At 42.5% G+C, this 23,447-nt stretch overlaps 1 protein-coding gene across 3 annotated transcripts in view; it reads left to right on the forward strand.

The window, feature by feature from the left end:
- The window catches only part of LOC311300456 (oxysterol-binding protein-related protein 7-like), a 161,438-nt gene that overhangs the window by 54,648 nt on the left and 83,343 nt on the right, over positions 1 to 23,447 (forward strand). For 2 of the 3 annotated variants that reach the window (XM_084424733.1, XM_084424734.1), the window contains exons 11-16: positions 5,171 to 5,304; positions 5,971 to 6,063; positions 6,154 to 6,328; positions 6,414 to 6,703; positions 8,595 to 8,732; positions 8,821 to 8,884. In XM_084424733.1, the coding sequence (XP_084280859.1) occupies positions 5,171 to 5,304; positions 5,971 to 6,063; positions 6,154 to 6,328; positions 6,414 to 6,703; positions 8,595 to 8,732; positions 8,821 to 8,884 (894 nt within the window). Of the gene's footprint in view, positions 1 to 5,170; positions 5,305 to 5,970; positions 6,329 to 6,413; positions 6,704 to 8,594; positions 8,733 to 8,820; positions 8,885 to 23,447 lie in introns of all 3 variants that reach the window. The other variant, XM_084424732.1, reaches the window with a different exon arrangement.

The raw sequence follows: 23,447 nt of genomic DNA on the forward strand, positions 1-23,447 counted from the left end.
AGAAAAGCAATACTAACAACACCGGCAGGACGACTATCGGATAATTAACAGTATATTAGCCACGTTATGGCACACGCTCCAACTCCAAGGAGCAGGCAGATGCAACAAAGTCCTCAGCCCCCGTCAACGAAGAGAACATCATCTTACCTCCATCTTTAATCCAGATAGAAAGCCTTGCAGGGAAAAACTAAGTTGGTTTGTATCCAAGGTTGTATAGTTCTGCCATCACAGACCGGTATTTAGTGCGCTGAGTTGCCACATCAGGTGCGTAATTGTTGTAGATTGTAACAGGGCTGCCTTGGCAAACCAGTTTGCCTCTTTTCGAGCTCGAGCCTCCTGGATGATCATCCCTTTTTGACGGTAGCGATGGAGCCGAATGATGACTGGCCTCGGTTTCTTCCCGGTCGCTGGTTTACTAATTAGAGCTCTGTGTGCTCTGTCAATCTCTGGCGGAGAGGGTAAAATGTCTTCTCCCAAAATGTCTAAGAGTACTTGTGTAAAGAAAATTGAATGTGGCCCTTCGAATGATTCCGGTAAGCCTATGGTCTGAGTATTGTTTCGACGACTGCGTGATTCAAGGTCAGCAACTTTATCTTGTAGCATTGCACCTACTCTCTGCCAGTGTGGCGCAGGTGGATTCCAACGCCTGCACACGCTTGTCTAAATCATTGGCACTCACTTCGATTCCGTTTCGATCTAAATCATTGGCATTCAATCTTGTGTGTGTGTGTGTGTGATCTGACAACGTGGTCAATGTGATCAACCTTCTCCTCGAGCGCTGAGATGGCTGCTTTAAATTCGGCTGATAGGGCCTGATGATATTGTTCCAGGAGTTTGGCCATCGCCACCATGTTAAGCTCGCTAGCAGCGTCATCTACAGAGTCTGTTTTTGTTTCTTTTTTCTCTGCTTAGCCGATTTAGAAGTCATGTTTTGACAGAATTATAGCATGCATGGTAGATTGTTTGTGTTGAACCAAAATAACCGATTAAAGGGGCTAAAAATGTTAGACTAAAATATACAAAGTTATGGTTTGACCATTAAAGTTAAAGTACCAATAACTTTAACCAAGTTAAAGTTATTGGTAACTTTTTTTTGTTGTTGTTGCAACACACAGGAGTCAAACGGGGCGCCTGATTCCCTCTAACTCTTAAGATTTAAAAAGAGAAGTATAAAACCCTCTGTTAAAAAAAGGGTAACACTTTACATTGTCAATTTTTTTTAACATTTATTTATTGTATTAACTAACATGAACTAACAATGAGAAATACATTGTGTATGTATTAATCCTTTGTTAATGCTAATTAATCCTTTTATTAATCCTTTATTTGACAAAATACAGATGTTCATTGTTCATGTCACAGTGCATTAAGAATACAACTTTTGGTTTTAATAATATATTAGTAAATGTTGAAATTAAGATTCACAAATGCTAACAAAACAAAAGTAGTTTACTAATGTTAACTAATGAAACCTTATTTTGAAGTGTTACCGAAAAAGCTCACTGTCATATAAGATGTTATTAAAATGTACTGTATGTGTGGACTTGTTAAACATCCTATGATATACTATTTATCTACATTTAAATGTCACAGGATAATTTCAAATGAATGTGAAGGTATTATTTGCAGGTCAACTTTCTATAAAAAACACTTTACAATAAGGTTCATTATTTAACATTTATGTATTAACCAACATGATCTAACAATGAGCAATACATTTGTTACAGTAGTCATACCACAATATTAAAGAAGTGTGTCTTAAGATAATATATCGAATTTCTATAAAGAAACAAAATTTGTCTCCTCCTTTTAAATGTATGCATGTCTGTAAACTTGACATGTTTTATTAACATTTAATGACCTATACGTATTTCAATGTATGCTAATTATATCAAACGATTGTTACTACACAAGTTATATAAATATGATTTAGGTTTGTGCATTTATTTCCATTCAAAGGGAAACTGATTAGGATAAAAATATTTCTAATCCTGTGTCTCAACATTAACATCACAGATTTCATCTTTCAGTTGAAATTGCTGATCGTTTAGAATTTGCTGTTAGCCTCTTGAGCATAAATGATTTAATGGTTTAATGGTAATGATTTAATCAATCTCTTTGGTAACTTTTTTTTTTTTTTTACGGCTGAGCAAATGGCTCGTCCAGCGTTCACTTTAACGGGCTGTAACTATCAGCTCTGCGGCAGATATTAATATCCAAACTATAGTGAAAAAAAACATTATAGCAGATCAGCAGTTCAAGACATTAAATTCATAAGCACAAAACACAAGAACACTTCTCTTTAAATACAAACAAGACTTATTATTATTTTAACACATAAAACTTATCTAACACAAACACAAGCACACACATTCATAGGAGTTGCAGAAAGAAAGAAAGTGAAGAAAATGAGTTTTAAGAGTGAAATCCCAAGTTTCAAACAACAAACACTCAATCATTAATTTTAACCCTCATTAATTTAAAACCTTTCTTAGGTGAATTACATTTTATATCAATGCACTAGTTCAATTAGAGTCTGGAGGCTACTTGCCTTTGTCTTTGCATTCCTTTGGGGATTCCCTCCTCTACTCAAAGGGGGTTTCCCTGGTTCGGCTGGGGTCTCATTGTGTCTGGGCTGATGTCTTGGGTGGCCAATCACATGGTAGTGTTGGCGGGTGGATGGAGTTTGAAGTTGGAAGCGGGCTTTGCTGTTAAATTGTTGACAAACTTTGCAGCAAAACTTAACTTAGAACTGAGAATCTCAACGGAAAAGAAACTTAGAGAAGGAAAAGTTAGACGAGAGTAGTTAGATGGCTTGAATGAAGTTTAAACCATGTTCTTCTGATCTTGATCTGCACCTTCATCTGTTTGTCTACTTGTCTAATATTTTGCCTAAGATTTTTAAACTCAAATGGCTGTCCAACCTCTCAGGGGAGTTCTGACCAATTAGACTCTCTTTAGTTCAGAGGTGGCTGTTCCTCCTCTCACCATAAATTACACTTACAGTATCTGTGGTCTCTTAATTTCCCGCTCTAAGCAGAGAGTACAGTTTAGACTTGATTCCTATTATAAGAATACGATATATTTGACACAGATTTCAAGTCCTCTTCTGAATTATGAACAGACACACACATTGGTACCAAACAAGGCACCCTTTCAATCAACCATTCAATAGTTATAATAATAGCATGAATAATGTGTGATCTAAACATAAGTCACATATATAGGTTGTATGATATAGAATTATGCAGTTGAACTATGTTTAAGTCAAGCATTATTTTGGGATGATCTTGTGTATTTTGATATGTAAAGTCTCAGTCTCTGTGGTTTTAAGATATTTCAGCCCTTTGTTTCAGAGCTTCTTAAACTGAGGTTATAAGAAGAGGATGGTCTGTTTTGAATCTTTTGTCGTGGGATCAAACGACCTCTGGCATTATCTTTGTGGGGCTCGAGCTATGCTATCTCCAAACCAATCAGTCTTTTACAAACTACCTAACGTTGGCAACGTTCTTCCTTTAGCTAGGCTCTCTCATCTCTTTGAAGCTTGCATGGCCATAGCGTACTTAGCTGGGGGGTTTGTTAGTTAGCTCAGACTGAATGGAGTCTCAAATGGCAGATCGCCTGATTTAGGGTCCGGAGGTTTTTTTTTTTTTTTTTTTTTTTTTTTTTTTTTGGGGGAATTCTGTTTGAACAAATCATCTCTGTCCTATCTGTTCTCAGATCCTACATAAGTGATCCAAACAGAATTTAATTCTGCTGTAAAGCAGCTTTAAAAAAAAAAAGTGTAAAAGCATTAACACAACTACAAAAGCATAAAAGCTAGATTTTTTTTCTGGAGCAATAGGCTATTACGGACGTGTTAAATATAACTGTATTATATGTCTGTATTACGTGACATACGTATGTTGCCTTGATCAAAAAGGTTTATAACTGGAACATTGAGCGACAATATATTTTAAAGCGATTTCCTTCATTTCGACAGAAAATAAATATGGTATTTACCTGCTTTAGAAACATTCCTGTAAACAATGCTGATCAGGGGCAGAGCTAGGGCCCTTTGGCCACCCCCCTCACAATTGTCATTTCTGTCTGTTTATCTTGATCAGAATTGAGTTTATTTAAATGTAGAACCATCTCTTTATGACCACAACACACAGGAGACTTTTCAGGTATGCATATAAATTGCCTCAGTGCCAGGCGCAAATCAATCAAGAACGAGAAAAAAACAAACAAACACCGGTGCCGAGGGAGACTCTGCGTCCCCCGAAGAGTAGATAGATATACAAATCTCTGAACATTTGGGTAAATACAACATGATTAAATGTGGAGATGATTCAAAAGAGGCGTCAAAACGTAAAAAAAATGCATGCATTTGTTATGCGTCTCATTTTATGAACGTTACCCTCAAATATATGCAAGTTACTGCTGTGTGAGCTCACAATATAAGGCACAGATCAAATGTAATTTTTATCTGTAATTTAATGCACAAATAAATGCGAGTCTTTTTCATTTGTACTTGAAAACAGGCACCATTTTGCGTTAGTTGGCAGATTACAAATGGAAATGGATTGCATAAATATCTGTATAAAATTACAGATTTATATTCTAGCATTTATTTTAAGTGCAGCCTCGTTTATCATATTCACATTGTTGCACATTGGGATTAAAGAGACTTTTTTTTTTTTTTTTTTTTTTTTTTTTGTAATGAGTTTAATTTTAAGTTTGATTCAATTAGTTGCCAAAATAAATTGCAACAATTCTATGTTAAACATTCAGTCTTTATTTCAGTTGCAAGTCTTTGAAACAGATCTTACAGTCTAGGATTACGTTTTTTTTTTTTTTTTTTAAGAAGTACTATTAATTGTATTCAGTTGTGCTGTATAGGCATTAAAACAGTTTAGTACTTTTTAGTCAAACTTATTTTTGTTGAATAAACATTTCTGTGCCACCCATATGAAAATATCCTGACTCCATTGAAGCTAGGGATTACAAGTGAAAAGGGGAAATGATTACATTTTAAAGCATTCCTGTGAAAACAAACCTGAAGAGAGACATGCAGCTAATGAATGCACCAAAATTGACCCTAACTGCTTGATCAAGCGATGCATGAAAGTCAAGTGTGTACTGGGAGATTAAATGTGTTTTTTTGGGTTTTGGTCTGTCTTTATAGTACATGCATCTTTAAAGTCCATCCATGAATCCCTGGCTCTGGAGCGTGAGCGTGTCAGACAGGCTTGGGCCGGACCAGACCTTCGGCAGTCAACCTCAGATCAGTTGGCCACATTGTGCACGACCCTTTCAGAGGTAAATTGTTGCTCACTGTTCAAGATGTTTCTGGTGTGTACACTTATGACTACAGTGTGAGCTGCTATTACTATTGTCACCTATTAAACAAGATTTTTGTTACTGCAGACTGAGGGATGAGCTAAATATTTTGTGATAATTGAAAGCATGTTAGCCCTTAAAATCACATGCTCATACATTTGCTTTGCCTATGAGTAGGCCAGGCAGAATTTAGATTTTTTTATGTTTTTTTCTAAACCATTTAATGTGAGGAATGAATTTAAATTATAGGTTGTATGTGCTGTCTGTCTTGTATGCTGTCTTGCTTTTTATCAAGTCAAGTCACCTTTATTTATATTGCGCTTTATAAAATGCAGATTGTTTCAAAGCAGCTTTACAGTGATAACTGGAAAATTGTGCATTTCGGCTGTTGTTCAGCTGAAGTCAGTTCAGTGTTGATTCAGTTCTGTTGTAAAGATCATCAAATATTAATTAGTTAATTTAATTTATAAAGCAGTTCTGCAAAAAATTGTCATTGTTCGGTTCAGTTCTCATACAACAACATCAGTACAATCAGATCAAATAATATTGTTGAATATTAAGTGTCCCCAACTAAGCAAGCTAGAGGCGACAATTTATTATCCTTAAATTGTGTCAGTTTGTGACTTTGTTTAATTTTGTTTTTAGCTTGAGCTGCAGTCACGTTTAACCAGAGTTCACTCTGTGTCACTGTCATCCGATTCCTCAGATGAGTCCTACTGTACTGTGCGTCAGGATCAGGTGTGTGCTTCCCCATGCCCTATGTGTTTTAAAGTAAATGTTTTTATTTATTCATTATTGTTTTTATTTATGTTTTTTGTTATTATGCAGCCCACCCCCGCTCAGGACCATAAGCTGTATCGTACACCCTCAGTGACTGACTCTACAGCTGAGTATTTTGATGCCAGTGAGGTGGTTTGTGAGAATTTGTCTGAAAATGAAATGTCTGACGAATCTGGTTTGAGTGATGTCACCACAAGCAACTCTGAACCAGAGGAAGGTCACAGTACGTCTACAATTACTGAAAACTTAAGGTGTGTTTAGTTTTGTGCACATTCACCCATTTATTGGTATGTTACTTCATTTTTCAGCAGCTGCAAATGAGAAGTACAGAGCCAGTGTTTCCAGCGCAACCGATTTGCCTTCTAATGCTCTGAAGGTCACTGGACGGCGCACAGTGCTTCCTGCACACAGCACAGATAACAGCCATATTGGAATCCTTACCATCCTGTACAACAACATTGGGAAGGATTTGTCACGGGTCTCCATGCCAGTGGCTCTCAATGAACCGCTTAGTTTATTACAGTGTGTCAGTGAAGAGCTGGAATATTCTGAACTCCTGGATATTGCCAACCACATAGATGACCCTTACAAAAGAATGGTAAGGTCCTGGTGCATCATACATTTTTATCCTAACAGTGTGTGTACCATAGAATATATACTTAGATGCCTCATTAGCAGCTGTTACCATAGGCCACTATTTCACATTTTTCACATGTATTTGTTTAGAGCTTTTCTCAATACCTATTGTTTCAAAGCAGCTTTATAGAAAATGTATGTCTACATTACAATTTAGTGATCTGCTATCAGAGGTGACTGTGTTCAAGTTATGCATTTCAGAAATGTTCATGTACAAATCACAGTTGGCTAATAATTAGGGGTGTAACGATTCATTTTAACAACGATTCGATTCGTATCGCGATTCGTGGTTGTCGATATGATTCAAGGACGATATTGGTTCATTTAGAACGACACGATCCGAAACGATTCAGTGACTTGAAATCGATTCAGTGACTTTTTAGCCAAAAATTATTGTAAGGGAATCAGGTATCAATTAATCATGAATATAAACAAACAAGTAAACAACAATTAATGTCAAATGCATTCACGTTTTATTTGAATAAAGTAGGACGTTTTTCTGAGGTAAGAGACTTTATTTCGTTACAAGTTATTAAAATATTGATAGAATAATGACACGGACATATAGCCTGACAACATCATCTGACCGCAGATACTGAATCTGGACAACACATTTTTTTTTTTCTAATTTAAAACGTAAGGACGTTGCATGCTTGTAGTTTATTTTGTGCTTTATATATAGTGAAGCGATATAAGCCTACAGCGCGCTCCGCCGCATTTGCGCGTGCAACTGAAGAGTGCGCGCTATCAGTATAACGGCTGAGAGGGCAGGAAAGTCATGAGAGACTTTGCGCTGCTTGTTGTCTTTGCGCTGCTGCTGGCGCGTCACGCATGGCGACGTCGTCACAGATAGGCAGACTGAATCGAGTAACGTTTAACGCCTTTATCATTAAAAGTGCTAAGAAAAAACATCCATATAAAGTCTGACGTGCTTAAAGCCAATGCGTTATTTCCTAGTATCGATACAATCGATTCATTACCTTTTAAAACGATGTTAGATCGATTATGTCGTCTGGAAGGCCAACTTGCCGAGCACAGATCGATGTAGTTGGATCATAGGAATATAAATCGATACATCGATGTAGTTGATGAATCGTTACACCCCTACTAATAATGTATTAATTTAAACAATGTATTTAAGGCAGAAACAATGAGCTCATGAAGTATTGAATACATGTTTGCTAACAAATGATTAGGATATTTAGAAAAAATTCGCATTTGCTTCATCTGAAGTCTTTGCAGGAGTTGGTGCTTTCTCTTCACATGTGTTGGGGCATCTGAAGTCTTTATAAGAGGCTAGATCCAAACTGGAGCTAACATACTCTCTAGTTACCTCAGGATGGGCATCCCGAGATGAAATAGAAAAGCAAGTGGAAATAAGTAGCGTAGCTGCTGTTCAAAACAGAAAAGTAAATGGAAATAATTAGTGTAGCTTCTGTTCATAACATTTTAAAGCAAATATAATCATGTGCATTTGATCTGATATAATGGTAGAATAAGGTTATGAGATGCATTATGTTAATGCTTCGTTAAAGAGATGTCTTTAATCTAGATTTAATCTGAGCCCCGAACATTACAAGGAAAGCTATTCCAGAGTTTAGGAGCCAATTGTGAACATGCTCTCCCTCCTTTAGTGGACTTAGATATCCTAGTTACTATCAGAAGCCCCGATTTTTATGATTTTAAAGAACATGAGGGATGGAGCCTGAGCTGCAGGGCTAAATCAAATCGCTGGCAGATCAGGCTGGGTTTACCCAGTCTAGGTTTTGGCTATTCGGTGACTCATTTAAGAAGCATTCTTAACTTGCAAATATGTATTTTGTTTTACTGTATTTTGTTTTTCCCTCTTTCAGGTTTATGTGGCTGCTTTCTCCATTTCGGGCTATGCCTGGGCCAGCTGGCGTAATCGGTACAAACCCTTTAATCCTGTTCTAGGGGAAACGTATGAGAATGTGCGTGAGGACCATGGTTTCCGTTATGTTGCAGAGCAGGTATGAGATCTTTATACGGAATGTCTTGTTAATTCAAGACTCATTAGTAGTAATTGCATGTTTGCAACTTTTTTTCTTTTTTTTCTAGGTCAGTCATCACCCACCTCTGTCTGCCATCCATGCAGAGTCTGATAACTTCAGCTTTTGGCAGGGTAACATTTCAGATTATTTATTCTTCATGTAGAGTTTCGTTTAGCATTTAAATACAAAATAGAGATCAAAGTAAACAGTTGTAATAAAATCCTTTTGATTCTAACCTAGGGCAGATTATCAGTTTTTTTTCTATGGTTATCTGTGTTTTGGGTCTTTCAAACATCAGACACATTTGCCTTTGCTAAGGCTGATCAGACCTCAGCTTCCATGCTAGCAGCAATTGTCCAGGAATCTGCCCTCTTGACAGCCACCTCAAGGCTCTCTCTAGCATCCATGCTGTTCCTGATTTCCTGATGATCTTCTTTCTTTTTCCTGTAATGTCAAGTGCAGAGTAGGTTCTGCAGAGGAACTGCCCCACTGTATAGAAAGCTCCAAAAAGGTTTAATGCACAGTCGATTGGTTGATTGGTTGATTTAAAAATATTCAACAACTGAGACTAAAATGTAAAAGTCAATATCAAAAAAGCAGTCAGTATCTGATGTGGCCACCAGCTGCATTAAGGATCCCAATTTATATGAGGTCTCTTTAACCACTATGTACTTTTAAATGATTCATTTGAGACAATGCACTGATTGTGTACACATTGTACTAAAATCTCTGCACATAATTACATATGTGATTAATTTCTGTAATTACACTGTTGACCCTTCCTTTACACCTTAACCTTAAAGTCATCATGCCTCCCTGCATCAGGACAATGGCATGTTCACACAGGTGATCAGGGACCCTGGACCCTCCTAGTGTTTTTTAGAGTCAGAAGGAAAGGGTTCTTTAGTGTCCAAGTCATTTTAACTTTGATGTTGATTGTCTACCACCTGTACACGGTCTTAAAGGGATACTCCACTTTTTTTGGAAGTAGGCTCATTTTACAACTCCCCCAGAGTTAAACAGTTGAGTTTTACCGTTTTCGAATCCATTCAGCCGATCTCCGGGTCTGGCAGTACCACTTTTAGCATAGCTTAGCACAGATAATTGAATCGGACAAGACCATTAGCATCTCTCTCAAAAAAATGACCAAAGAGTTTAGATATTTTTCCTATTTAAAACTTGACTCTTCTGTAGTTACATTGTGTACTAAGACTGACAGAAAATGAAAAGTTGTGATTTTTCTAGGCTGATATGGCTAGGAACTATACTCTCATTCCTGCGTAATAATCAAGAAACTTTGCTGCCGTACCATGGGTCCAGCAGGCGTAATATGACGCAGTGCCTGAAAATAGTCGACCCTATAGTCTACCGAGCTGGGGACTATTTTCAGGCGCTGCGTCATATCATTACACCTGCTGGACCCATGGTACGGCAGCAAAGTTTCTTGATTATTACGCAGGAATGAGAGTATAGTTCCTAGCCATATCAGCCTAGAAAAATGGCTGATGCAGGACTTTCACAAGTCCTGTTGCAATAATAGTTTATGGTTAATTGAACAAGCATGAAAAACGTTGTTAAACACTTGCCAATCTAATTATTTGGATTTTACAAAATTATTTTTAAAATACAGTATCCTGAAAAAATCCTTCCCACACACAATGAAGTGAGAGAAGGTAATTACATAAACTCAATTCCTCTCTTTCTCTGCCAAACAAGACAGATGAAGGGCAAATCAGTCAGGACGACTACTTTCCCTCGAGAAGGAAAATTCCCATCCTCGTCAGTATTTTCTGGAGTCAAGTCATCTTCATTTATATAGCGCTTTTAACAATGTAGATTGTTTCAAAGCAGCTTTACAGAGATAAACGTATAATTTAAGGTAACAGAGATTGTTTTGGCTTTATAGCGGTTCTTTAATAGTTATTTTCCAGCTAAAGTTAGTTTTGATTGATTCGCTTCCTTCGCAACAATCATTTGTTATTAAATTAGGGGCCGCTAAGATGACACCATTACACCATTCTCATAGACTTTAAACGCGAACCTGTGATAAACGCTAATGGCGTTCACTGATGCGCATTAAGAATTGGTTCTATAGTTATGTGCGTTTGAATATACAGTACCAGTCAAAAGTTTGGAAACATTACTATTTTTAATGTTTTTGAAAGAAGTCTCTTATGCTCATCAAGCCTGCAGTTAAAAAAAAAAAAAAAAAAAAAAAAAACATATTATGAAATATTATTACAATTTAAAATAATGGTTCTCTTTTTTAATATACTTTGAAATGTAACTTATTTTTGTGATGCAAAGCTGAATTTTCATCAGCAAGTACTCCAGTCTTTGGTGTCTTATGATCCTTCAGAAATCATTCTAATATGCTGATTTATGATCAATGTTGGAAACAGTTGTGCTGCTTAATATTTTTTTTATAACCTGAGATACTTTTTTCAGGATTATTTGATGAATAAAAGTTAAAAAGAACTGTATTTATTTAGAATAGAAATCTTTTGTAACAATATACACTACCGTTCAAAAGTTTGGGAACAATAACTTTTTTTTTAAAAAGGAATTAGTACTTTAATTCAACAAGGATGCGTTAAATTGATAAAAGGTGATGGTAACGATTTATATTGTTAGAAATGTTTTTATTTTGAATAAATGCTGTTTTTATGAATAAATAATGTTAACGTTTTACTCATCAATGAATCCTGAAAAAAGTATTCCAAAGAAATATATTAAACAGCACAACTGTTTCCATCATTGATAATAACTGAGTATCAAATCATCATATTAGAATGATTTCTGAAGGATCATAAGACACCAAAGACTGGAGTACTTGCTGATGAAAATTCAGCTTTGCATCACAAAAATAAATTACATTTTAAAATATATTAAAAAAGAGAACCATTATTTTAAATTGTAATAATATTTCATAATATTACTGTTTTTTTTTTTTTTTTTTTTACTGCAGGCTTGATGAGCATAAGAGACTTCTTTCAAAAACATTAAAAATAGTAATGTTTCCAAACTTTTGACTGGTACTGTATGTGCGCAGGTTTGTTATTCCCTACAAACCAAGCCTAAACAAAGTACTGTTCTTTCCTTATAAATTTTGATACAGAATGTCACTTCGGGGTAGGTACATGAAACTAATTCTCCCGACAACGCTTTATCTGTAGAGTGGTAAAGGGATCCTCCATAGGGAGAGACTAGTTGGCACTTCAGTACTGTGTTGTCATCGGGTCCAGGTGAAGGTCCTTCGTCAGATCTGGATACGGCCTGGATCCGGCAGGCTGCGGAAAAACCTCGGGATAAACAAGACACTAAAATTAGCGTAGATGCCATTCTTCTTATGATGTAACGAGTACATCAGGATTTATGGGAAGTGTTCCCGGTTCCGGCTGACCTAATCTATGCAGCCTAACATTGAATTATAGAAGTCTATAATGTATTATGTGAATGCTAGGTCAAAGCGATGTCTTTAATCTAGCTTTGAACTGACAGTGTGTCTGCTTCCCGGACAATGGTAGGAAGACTGTTCCAAAGTTTTGGTGCTAAATAGGAAAAGGATCTACCGCCAGCAGTCGATTTTGATATTCTAGGTATTATCAACTGGCCGGAATTTTGAGATTGCAATAGACGTGAAGGACTATAATGCGTTAAGAGCTCGCTCAAGTACTGTGGAGCTAAACCATTTAGTGCTTTGTAAGTAATCAGCAATATTTTAAAATGTATGCGATGTTTGTTTAATAGGCAGCCAATGCAGTGTTGACAGAACCGGGCTAACATGGTCATACTTCCTGGTTCTCTTACGAGAGGTCTCTCGTACTGCGTAAGATATCTTACGCTAGGGGAAAATCCTTTTTCCGCGAGATATTGAAGCCAAAAATTATCCTTAATTTTGTAATAATGCAAAACGCGTTGCGGCAGCATGCAGACATAGGCGAGACAGCTCGCGCGCCTATTGGCTGCTCTGCGGCAACTGCAGCAGCCTATCGAGCGAGGCCTGGCGTGACGCCAGACCCAATCAGGGCACTTCGCGCCCGCTGCGTCACGTCCCGCCGAAATGGGCGTGGTCTAGGCCTATAAATACCGCTCGCAGGCAGCTATTATCTGATTTTTCATCCTTCAAGCGAAGCACACGCATCGCTGGAGCCGGAGAAGAAGCCGCGCCGTCTGAGAGAGAGCACCTTCAGCGGGACGAGTCACTGAAGTCGCTGGCCGCGCCGCCTTCCTGCCTTCCTGCTGCGCTTTCCGGCGCTTATATCCTTTCTATTACTCTGTACTTTTGTGTGTGTGTGTCGCCGCCGCGACACACATTCTAAAAGAGCTAGCGTCTTTTTAAAGATGCCTTCCTGCGGCTCGTGCAGAGCCACACTCAGCGACGGGGACCGCCACGTGATTTGCGTTTCCTGCCTGGGTGAGGAACATGCAGCTCTCGCGCTCGCTGACGGCGGCTGCCCTCACTGCGAGCTGATGGCAATGGCGACTCTGAGGACTCGCCTAGCCTTCTTCACCGAGACTGCTCCCCCGCCCGCCGCGGCGTCGCGCCGTAAAAAGCGCCGTGCCCAGCGGGCCCCGGAATCCTCCCTCAGCCGCCAAAGCTCGCCGGTTCGCCCGCTTGCTTCCCCGGCTTCGTCACCCTCGCTTCCTGACGGACAGCGGCCGCCGTCTGCCGCCGCTTCCGTTGACATCGTGGATGAGGAAGCCCTGCTGGGAGAGGATGATTCCTGCTCTATCCTGGCGTCAGGCAGTGAGGATTGGGCGGGCTCTGAGGACCCCGCGCCCCCTGCCCGCATGTCTTCAGGCAAGAGAGCGTCCATCGAGACGGAGCTCACGCGAGTACTCGCACAGGCCGCGGCGAGCCTCGGCCTCGAGTGGTCTTCGCCTGAGCAGCCCGCTCACAACCGGCTGGATGGATTTTTCCTGCCTGGGGAGCGCGCTTCGCCTGCGTCCAGACCGGCGCCTTTTCTTCCTGAGTTACACGAAGAAGTCGCCAAGTCCTGGAACGCCCCTATTCGGCTAGAGTGCGTCCTGCTGTTTCTTTGGCATTCTCCGCTGTTGACGATGCCAAGAACAAAGGATACCTTTCGCTGCCCCGGTCGAAGAGGCGATAGCGGCCCACTTATGCCCGCCCTCTGCTGGACGGCGTGCTAAGTCGGCCCTACCCTCTAAAGCTTGCCGCACGACGTCAAGCCTGCTCCGCCGCGCTTTCTCCGCCGCCGGGCAAGCTGCGTCAGCGCTGCACACCATGGCAACGCTTCAGATCTTCCAGGCCGATCTCCTGGATGAGGAAGGGCCTGACGCGATCTGCGTGCCGGACTTAAGGAGTGCCACGGACCTCGCTCTCCGTGCTACTAAGTCTGCAGCGCAAGCCATTGGACGGAATATGGCCTCTCTCACCGTGACTGAGAGACATCTTTGGCTGACGCTCTCGGAAATGGCCGAGTCTGAGCGCACCGCGTTCCTCGACGCCCCGCTTTCCGCCACAGGCCTCTTTGGATCCTCCGTCAAGGATTTCGCGGAGAGATTCGCAGAGGTACAGAAAGCGTCACAGGCTATGAAGCACTTCCTCCCGAAGCGCTCCAGCTCTGCAGCAGGCCGTGCGAAACCGTCTGCTCAGAGCTCACAGCCACAGCCACCGTCCACTGCCTCCACTTCACAGCGCCGCCAGGCCCGAAGCGCGAGACCGCGCTCCCGCTCATCCGGTCGCCGCCCCGCTGTACGTGGCCCGCGACCTAGGATTACGGTGAAGCCCGAGGCCCCGAAGTCGTCCTAGCACAGCTAGGAAAACGACGGTGTTTAAGTCCCGCTGCGGCCAGGCTCACACCAAAGCTATTCGCTCGTCCAGTTCCAGCAAATGTGACTGTTCCAGTGTTTTCTGCAGCCAACAAGTCGGTTCTGTCACCCGCTTGCCTGCACACAAATGCCGTTTTCACGGCTACCCAGATAAATCCCCAAAAGAGTGTATTTTCTGGTGTCCCGGCCACGGCCGATGGTGTTTCATGTGTAGTAAGAATGCCCACTGCCCAGTGCCCATCCCTACACGCAAGCACAGCCTGTCACACAGGGCTCGCGCACATAAAACCGACTCAGATCGGTTGCGCTTCAAACATGGTGAAAGTGCCCACTACCCAGTGCCCACTAACACCGCGTTGTGCATGTCTCACGGTTTCTGTAAAAATGAAACCAACGTGCACTCGCTTCACGCAAGCGAACGATGTTTTCGGTGTGATAAATGTGCCCGCTGTCCCGCGCCCACATCCACACACAGACATGACAGTTCCCACGGGAACCGCCCAGCCCTCCCCCTCGCGGCTGACCACCGCAGAGGAGTCGAGCGCGGGCAATCTGCCCGCTGTTATCAGCGCGCCCCATGCCTCAAATGTCACGAGCGCGATGCTTGTGTTGCAGCACGCCGAAGCCTCTCCATCGCTGAGCGAGCGGAGCGCGCTTCGTATTCAACCCCTAGCTATCCATGCAGACGCATGGGCAAAGCTGCCCGGGGTTTCGAAGTGGGTGCTGAACATTATAAAAAGAGGCTATTCGCTGCAGTTTCGCCGACGCCCTCGCCGCTATGTGGCGCGCGTCGAGACCACTGTAAAAACAGAAGTAGCACATTTACTTCGAGCCGAAGTGACGAAACTATTGAGCAAAGGGGCCATAGAGCCTCTCTCTCAAGTTCAGAGCGAAGGAGGGCTATACAGCAGATACTTCCTGGTACCGAAAAAAGACGGGGGTCTCAGACCCATACTAGATCTAAGGCAACTGAACAAAGTGCTTGTGAAGCGACAGTTCAGGATGCTCACGACCAGACAAATCCTTGTGCAGATTCGCCAAGGAGATTGGTTTGTGTCAATAGATCTGAAAGACGCGTATTTTCAAATACAGATAGCGTCACGTCACAGGCGATATTTGAGATTCGCCTTCGAGGGCCAGGCATATCAGTACACAGTCCTGCCATTCGGTTTGTCCCTGGCACCCCGTACATTTACGAAGTGCATGGACGCGGCGCTCGCACCCCTCAGAATGAGAGGCATACGAGTGCTGAACTATTTGGACGATTGGCTGATTCTAGCACAATCTCGCGCAGTGCTCATGGAACACACGACCATTTTACTCGATCACCTCGAGGATTTGGGTCTCAGTGTCAATTGGGCGAAGAGCTCTCTGTTACCCAGTCAGAAGATATCTTTCCTGGGCACAGAATTGGACTCGCTGTCCATGATAGCGCGACTATCACCACAGCGCGCGGTAGACATTCAGCGCACAGCGAACGCGTTTCGCTGCGGCGCGTCTGTCCCGCTCAAGAAATTTCAGAAGATGCTAGGTCTCATGGCCTCAGCATCGTCAGTGCTCCAGCTGGGCCTGCTCCGCATGCGCCCGCTGCAGTTTTGGCTGAAAGCGCGAGTCCCACGCAGAGCGTGGGCATCCGGTTCGCTTCGCCTCAGGGTCAATCAGAAGTGCGTCACAGCTCTGAAACCTTGGAGAGCGAACGACTGGTACCAATTAGGTGTAAGCCTGGGGACTTCCTCGAGGGTGAAAGTGGTGTCCACGGACGCGTCCACCTCGGGATGGGGAGCGCTGCTCGAGGGCAGACCGTTCTTCGGCCAGTGGTCGGAACGGGAGAAGCTCCTGCACATAAACTGCCTCGAAATGGTGGCAGTAGACAACGCGCTGACGCGTTTTTGTCCCCAGATAAAAGGACGCCACGTCTTGGTCCGTTCGGACAACATGTCTGTGGTGTCCTACATAAATCGCCAGGGCGGCCTCAGGTCCAAGAACCTGTACAGGCTGGCAGAACGCCTCCTGGTATGGGCTCAGTGCAACCTGCGCTCGCTCAGAGCAGCGCACGTGCCAGGGCTCCTGAACATAGGACCGGACAGACTGTCCAGGAACAATGTTCCGGCAGGCGAGTGGTCCCTACACCCACAGACAGTCCAACTGCTGTGGAAGAAATTCGGCAGAGCGGAAGTAGACCTGTTTGCGTCTCAAGAAAACGCTCACTGTCAGGAATTTTTCTCAAAGAGCAGGAGCGCGCTGGCCCATGTGTGGCCCCGCCGCCCGCTCTATGCTTTTCCCCCCGTCTCTCTCCTGCCTCAGGTGATAGAACGGATCAGGGAAGAAGGATGCTCAGTACTGCTGGTGGCACCGTTCTGGAAAAACCAACCTTGGTTCCCAGTCGTGATGCAGTTAGCAAGTACTGCCCCGTGGCCAGTACCAGTGAGGAGAGACCTCCTCTCACAGGCCCACGGTTCGATCTGGCATCCTCACCCGGAACTGTGGTCCCTTCATGTCTGGGCCATCAACGGGTACATGTTGGACTCCCTGAAGGAGTATTAAACACGATCACGCAGGCTAGAGCTCCGTCTACGAGACGACTCTATTCCTCGAAATGGTCAGTGTTTTCGGGCTGGTGCACAGCCCGTGGTGTGTCACCCACAGACTGTGGTGTGGCGGAGGTGCTTTCCTTCCTACAAGAGCTGTTGGATGGGGGCAGGGCCCCCTCCACGCTCAAAGTTTATGTGGCGGCTATAGCAGCGTTCTCAGAAACAACGCTTGGTCAGTCAATAGGAAGGAACGATTTAGTCATCCGCTTCCTTAGAGGGGCTAAGAGACTGAATCCTCCCAGACCTCCCTCAGTCCCCGTATGGGACCTTTCTACGGTTCTGGAAGCCATGAAAGGTGCGCCATTTGAGCCTTTACAGTCAATCGATTTGAAACACCTGTCTTTCAAGACGGTGTTTTTGCTGGCTCTCGCTTCGGTGAAGCGCATAGGGGATCTGCACGCGCTCTCTGTGAGCGCGGCGTGCATGGAGTTTGGGCCTAATGACTCAAAAGTTATACTCAAACCTAAGCACGGTTATGTTCCGAAATCCCTCAACACACCGTTTAGGGCGCAGGTTATTTCCCTGTCAGCCCTACCGGTCCCTGATGAGGAAAGAGACGCGAGCCTCCTCTGCCCAGTCAGGGCATTACGAGCTTATGTGTCTCGCTCGTCTGGTTTCAGACAGACGGAGCAGCTCTTTGTTTCGTTTAGCGGACGTTCTAAGGGACTAGCCGTGTCGAAACAGAGCCTATCCAGATGGATAGTTGATGCTATAGCGCTGGCATACGCCTCCAAGGGCATGCAGTGCCCGTTGGGTGTCAGAGCGCACTCCACGAGAGGCATGGCCTCTTCGTGGGCCTGGTCAAGTGGGATTGCCTTGCAAGATATTTGTTTGGCGGCAGGCTGGGCCTCCCCGTCTACATTTATAAGGTTTTATAACCTAGAGGTTCCCGCCCTGCAGGCCAGGCTGCTGTCGGTCTAAGTTTACCAGTATTATCTGACCTGATGCGTCAGCTCAGAATGCTGCGTCTACTGAGCACAGCTCAATGTTCGACAGTAAAAAAGTAGCAGCACGAGATGTGCCTGGGCAAACTGTGTAAGACCCACATTCCCCCATCAGTTCAGGCCGTACCCCGCCCTGTCTGTATGATGAAATTCGCGTCTCAGCGACGCTACCATATGTGGAAGAGTGCGGCTTCGCCCCTCCCTCTTCCTGGACTCCCTGTGAGTTCCCTGAGTGATTGTGCACTATATGTACCCCGGGCTTTCGCCCTTGGGTCTTTGGTGTCAGATCTCAGCATGCACGGCGTTTTGCATTGGGTCCCCTAGCGTAAGATATCTTACGCAGTACGAGAGACCTCTCGTAAGAGAACGTACTCGGTTACTAACGTAACCTCGGTTCTCTCTAGAAGAGGGAACGAGTACTGCGTATCTTGCCGTGCATGCACACGCTCTGGTTGCTTCGATGATGAAAAACCAGATAATAGCTGCCTGCGAGCGGTATTTATAGGCCTAGACCACGCCCATTTCGGCGGGACGTGACGCAGCGGGCGCGAAGTGCCCTGATTGGGTCTGGCGTCACGCCAGGCCTCGCTCGATAGGCTGCTGCAGTTGCCGCAGAGCAGCCAATAGGCGCGCGAGCTGTCTCGCCTATGTCTGCATGCTTCCGCAATGCATTTTGCATTATTACAAAATTAAGGATAATTTTTGGCTTCAATATCTCGCGGAAAAAGGATTTTCCCCTAGCGTAAGATATCTTACGCAGTACTCGTTCCCTCTTCTAGAGAGAACCGAGGTTACGTTAGTAACCGAGTACGTTCTGGTAAGAACTCGAGCTGCTGCGTTTTGGACCAGCTGTAGTTTGTTTATTTAGCATGCAGGGCAACCACCCAGTAGAGCATTACAATAATCTAGCCTTGATGTCATGAACGCATTAACTAATTGTTTCACATTTGTCATTGAGAGCATATAGCGTAATTTAGATACATTTTTAAGATGGAAAAATGCGGTTCTACAGATACTAGACACGTGACTTTCAAATGAAAGATTGGTATCAAAGAGCACACCCAGGTTCCTAACCGACGACGAAGACTTAACAGAGCAGCCATCAAGTGTTAGACAGTATTCTAGGCTATTACGTGTGGAAGTTTTTTGTCCAATAATTAGAATCTCTGTTTTTTTCAGAATTTAGAGGTAGGAAATTACTAGTCATCCATTTTTTTTTTATATCAGCTATGCATTCCGTTAATTTTGTGAATTGGTAAGTTTCGTTAGGTTTTGAAGAAATATACAGCTGAGTATCGTCAGCATAACAGTGAAAACTAATGCCATGCTTCCTAATGATATCTCCTAATGGTAGCATGTACAGAGTGAACAGCAGCGGTCCTAGTACTGAGCCTTGTGGTACGCCATACTGAACTTGTGATCAATAAGACATCTCTTAATTTACTGCTACAAACTGATAACGGTCAGATAAGTATGATTTAAACCATGCTAGTGCAATTCCACTAATGCCAACATAGTTTTCTAGTCTATTTAAAAGAATGTTGTGGTCAATGGTGTCAAATGCAGCACTAAGATCAAGTAACACTAATAGAGAGATACAACCACGATCGGATAAGAGCAAATCATTTGTGACTCTAACGAGAGCTGTCTCGGTACTATGGTACGGTCTAAATCCGGACTGAAAATCTTTGCAGATATCATTTCTTTCAAGAAAGGAAAACATTTGTGAGGATACTGCTTTTTCTAATATCTTTGACAGAAAAGGCAGATTCGAGATCGGCCTGTAATTGACTAAATCTGTAGGATCAAGTTGCGTTTTTTTTAACAAGCGGTTTAATCATAGCCAGCTTAAAGGTTTTTGGTACGTATCCTAGAGACAAAGACGAATGAATGATATTAAGAAGAGGATCTATGACATCTGGGAGCATCTCTTTCAGTAGCTTAGTCGGTATAGGGTCTAACATACATGTTGTCGATTTAGATGAATTAACGAGTTTGCAAAATTCTTCCTCTCCTATAGCAATAAATTAATCAAATTTTTCCTCAGGGAGACTAAAATACACTCCCTGATGAGATACTGTAGTAGACGTAGTTGTATTTTGTCCCTGATATTATCAATCTTATAAGTGAAGAAGGTCATAGTCATTACTGCTGTGTTGCTTGGAAACTTCTGGGCTTGAAGCTTTCTTTTTCGTTAGTTTAGCCACTGTTTCAAATAAATACCTAGGGTTTTGTTTATTTTCTTCTAATAGGGTTGAAAAATAAGCAGATCTAGCAGCTTTTAAAGCCTCTCTGTAAGTAATCGAGCTCTCCTTTCATGAAATCCGAAATGCCTCTAGTTTTGTTTTCTCCCAGTTGCGCTCCATTTTTCTGGCTGCTCTCTTATGGGCCAGAGTGTGCTCGTTGTACCACGGCGTTGGACTATTTTCTTTAATCTTCTTTAAGCGCAACGGAGCAACTGTGTCTAAAGTGCTGGAAAAGAGAGAGTTAAAAGTTTCTGTTGCAATATCGAGTTCTTCTAAGCTATCTGGGATGCTGAGATGATGAAACTGATTAGGAAGATTATTAATAAAGCAATCTTTAGTGGCAGAAGTGATAGGTCTAACATATTTATAACACGGAGTCGGCTTTGCAGCCTTGGCTAAATGTAATTTACATGAGACTAGATAATGATCTGAGATGTCATCGCTCTGCTGCAGAATTTCAACGGTATCAACATTTATTCCGTGTGATAATATTAGATCTAGAGTATGATTACGACAATGAGTAGGTCCTGACACGTGTTGTCTAACTCCAATTGAGTTTACAATGTCTTTAAATGCCAATCCCAATGCATCTTTTTCATTATCTATGTGTATATTAAAATCATCAACAATTAGTACTTTATCTGCAGTCAATATTAATTCTGATAGAAAGTCCGCAAATTCTTTGATAAAATCTTTATGGTGGCCTGTATACAGTAGCCAGCACAAATCTCAAACATGATTTATCGTTTACACTATATATTTTTACATTAAGCACCAACACTTCAAAAGAAGTATTATTTAAAACTTGATTTCTTAGTGGTTTTGAAAATATTACTATAAATTACAGCGACACCTCCCCCTTTTCAGACGAGGATCATGTTTATAACTGTAATCTTGTGGGGTTGACTCATTTAAAGTAATGTAATCGTTTGGTTTTAGCCAGGTTTCTGTCAAACACAGCACATCTATGTTATTATCTGAAATCATATCATTAACAATGAGTGCTTTTAGAGTAAGGGATCGAATATTCAGCAACCCAAGCTTTAGCATTTGCTCATCTGTATTATAGCTGTTTTTTATTTTTTGAACATCAATTACATGTTTAACCTTAGATGGGTTTGGACGTTTTTTGGATTTCCAAATTCGGGGAACAGACACGGTCTCTATATGATGATATCTAGGTGAAAGAGGCTCTATGTGATGGGAATTATCTGATCTTGGTGACACGAGGCTGCTAGCAGACAGTCGGTTAAGCCAGTCTGTCTGCTTCCTGACCTGAGCCCCAGATTCTCATGTTTGAGCTCTAAGACTATGAGCCAAATTACTAGAGAGAAGAGCAGCACCATCCCAGGACGGATGAATACTATCTCTTTTCAACAGGTCAGGTTTGCCCCAAAAACTTTTCCAATTGTCTATGAATTCTATATTATTAAGCGGACACCACCTCGACAGCCAGCCATTGAGTGAACACAATCTACTAACTATCTCATCACTCCTGTGAACAGGAAGGGGGCCAGAGCAAATTACAGTGCTTGACATCGTACTTGCGAGTTCACACACCTCTTTAATATTAATTTTGGTGATCTCCGACTGGCGGAGTCGAACATCATTAGTGCCGACGTGAATAATGATCTTCGAGAATTTACGATTAGCATTAGCCAGCACTTTTAAATTTGCTTTGTCAGGCGCTCTGGCTCCCGGCAAACATGTGACTATGGTGGCTGGTGACTCTATTTTCACGTTCCGTGTGATCGAATCACCAATTACTAGGGCACAATCAACAGAATTCTCAGTGGGTGTTTCACTGAGCGGGGCAAATCGATTTGTTATGGTAATCGGAACGGAAGAGTGTTTTTTTTTTTTTATGCGCGACTAGAGCGATCCCTCACTGTCACCCATTTGCCTTGCTGCACAGGCACTAATTCAGCCGGAACCGAATCATGTAAAGAGTTCACTATGCTAGGCGCATCCAAAATAGTATCTAAAGCTCTAGCACTCTTACTATCCTCAATTAAAGTTTGAATGCTTGTCTCTAGTTCTGAAATCTTCTCTGTCAGCCTAACTGTCTCCTTGCATTTATCACATATAAATCCAATATTGCCGACAGAGAAGGCTGTAGCGTGGCCACATAAGGGGGAAGTTTTAAATAAGGTTAGTGCCATTTAACTAAGTATGTTGTGGCATTTTATGTATTACCTTGTAGGCTTTCCTCTGTACGCTGTTTATGCCTCATTATCGTGTATTGGAAACCTCCTTATTGTTCACGCGAGATCTGCTCGTGATGTTTCATCACGTGTGGTCCTGTCATGTAAACAGGAAATGACTTTGAGATTTGCCTTAAAAGGAGCCGGTATGCCGGTCTTCGGGAGAAGCGTCTTCTCATCCACTAACCTGTGGATTATTCTGTGATTGTCTGTCCTGGAAGCGCCGGGTCGCCGTTCCTCCGTGGAGTATTTTAGTTGGCTCGCTGCCGGGATTACTTTGATCGGAGGACATAAGCCAGTCATCACGTTCATTGATCACGCTCACGGACTTGACATTCTCACCGGTGAGGCGGATCCTAACATTGTATATACACGCTGGACTATATGACTTTTCGCACGCGCACACACACACACACCCACACATTCTCAACTGGTTGTATATAGTGGTGTTGTATAAGGTATTATTGTATGGGTTGTTATTTAATGTTCTGTGAAGTTGTAAATACACGGAGGTTGTTTGCTAAACATATCTCTTTGTGTTATTTGTGATCTCTTGCAAATTAGTAATTGATATACTGAACAGACAACGGGAACAGGCGGTCCTAATTATTTTGTAAACTCGGCTGTTTAGTACGGTCAGAGCGTTACATAGTGGTGGCCCGTAAGGGGACGTACTGTTTCTTTGTGTGATATTGTTGTCTTGTATGTCCATAATTATGGAGGGAGATACCAATGTGAATGATGATGACACCCATACTCAGAATGTAAATACAGTTAACCCTGATTATAATGTACCGGTATCGAGAAGAGGTTCGAATGAGACACAAGTTGCAGATTTCACTGCAGGTCCATTCGTAACTAGACGTAATCCCACCGGGGAAATATGATGATGATGATGATGATGATGATGATG

The sequence above is a fragment of the Rutilus rutilus genome (genome assembly GCF_951802725.1).
Source record: "Rutilus rutilus genome assembly, chromosome: 11".
In the NCBI taxonomy this organism is placed as follows: Eukaryota; Metazoa; Chordata; class Actinopteri; order Cypriniformes; family Leuciscidae; genus Rutilus; species Rutilus rutilus.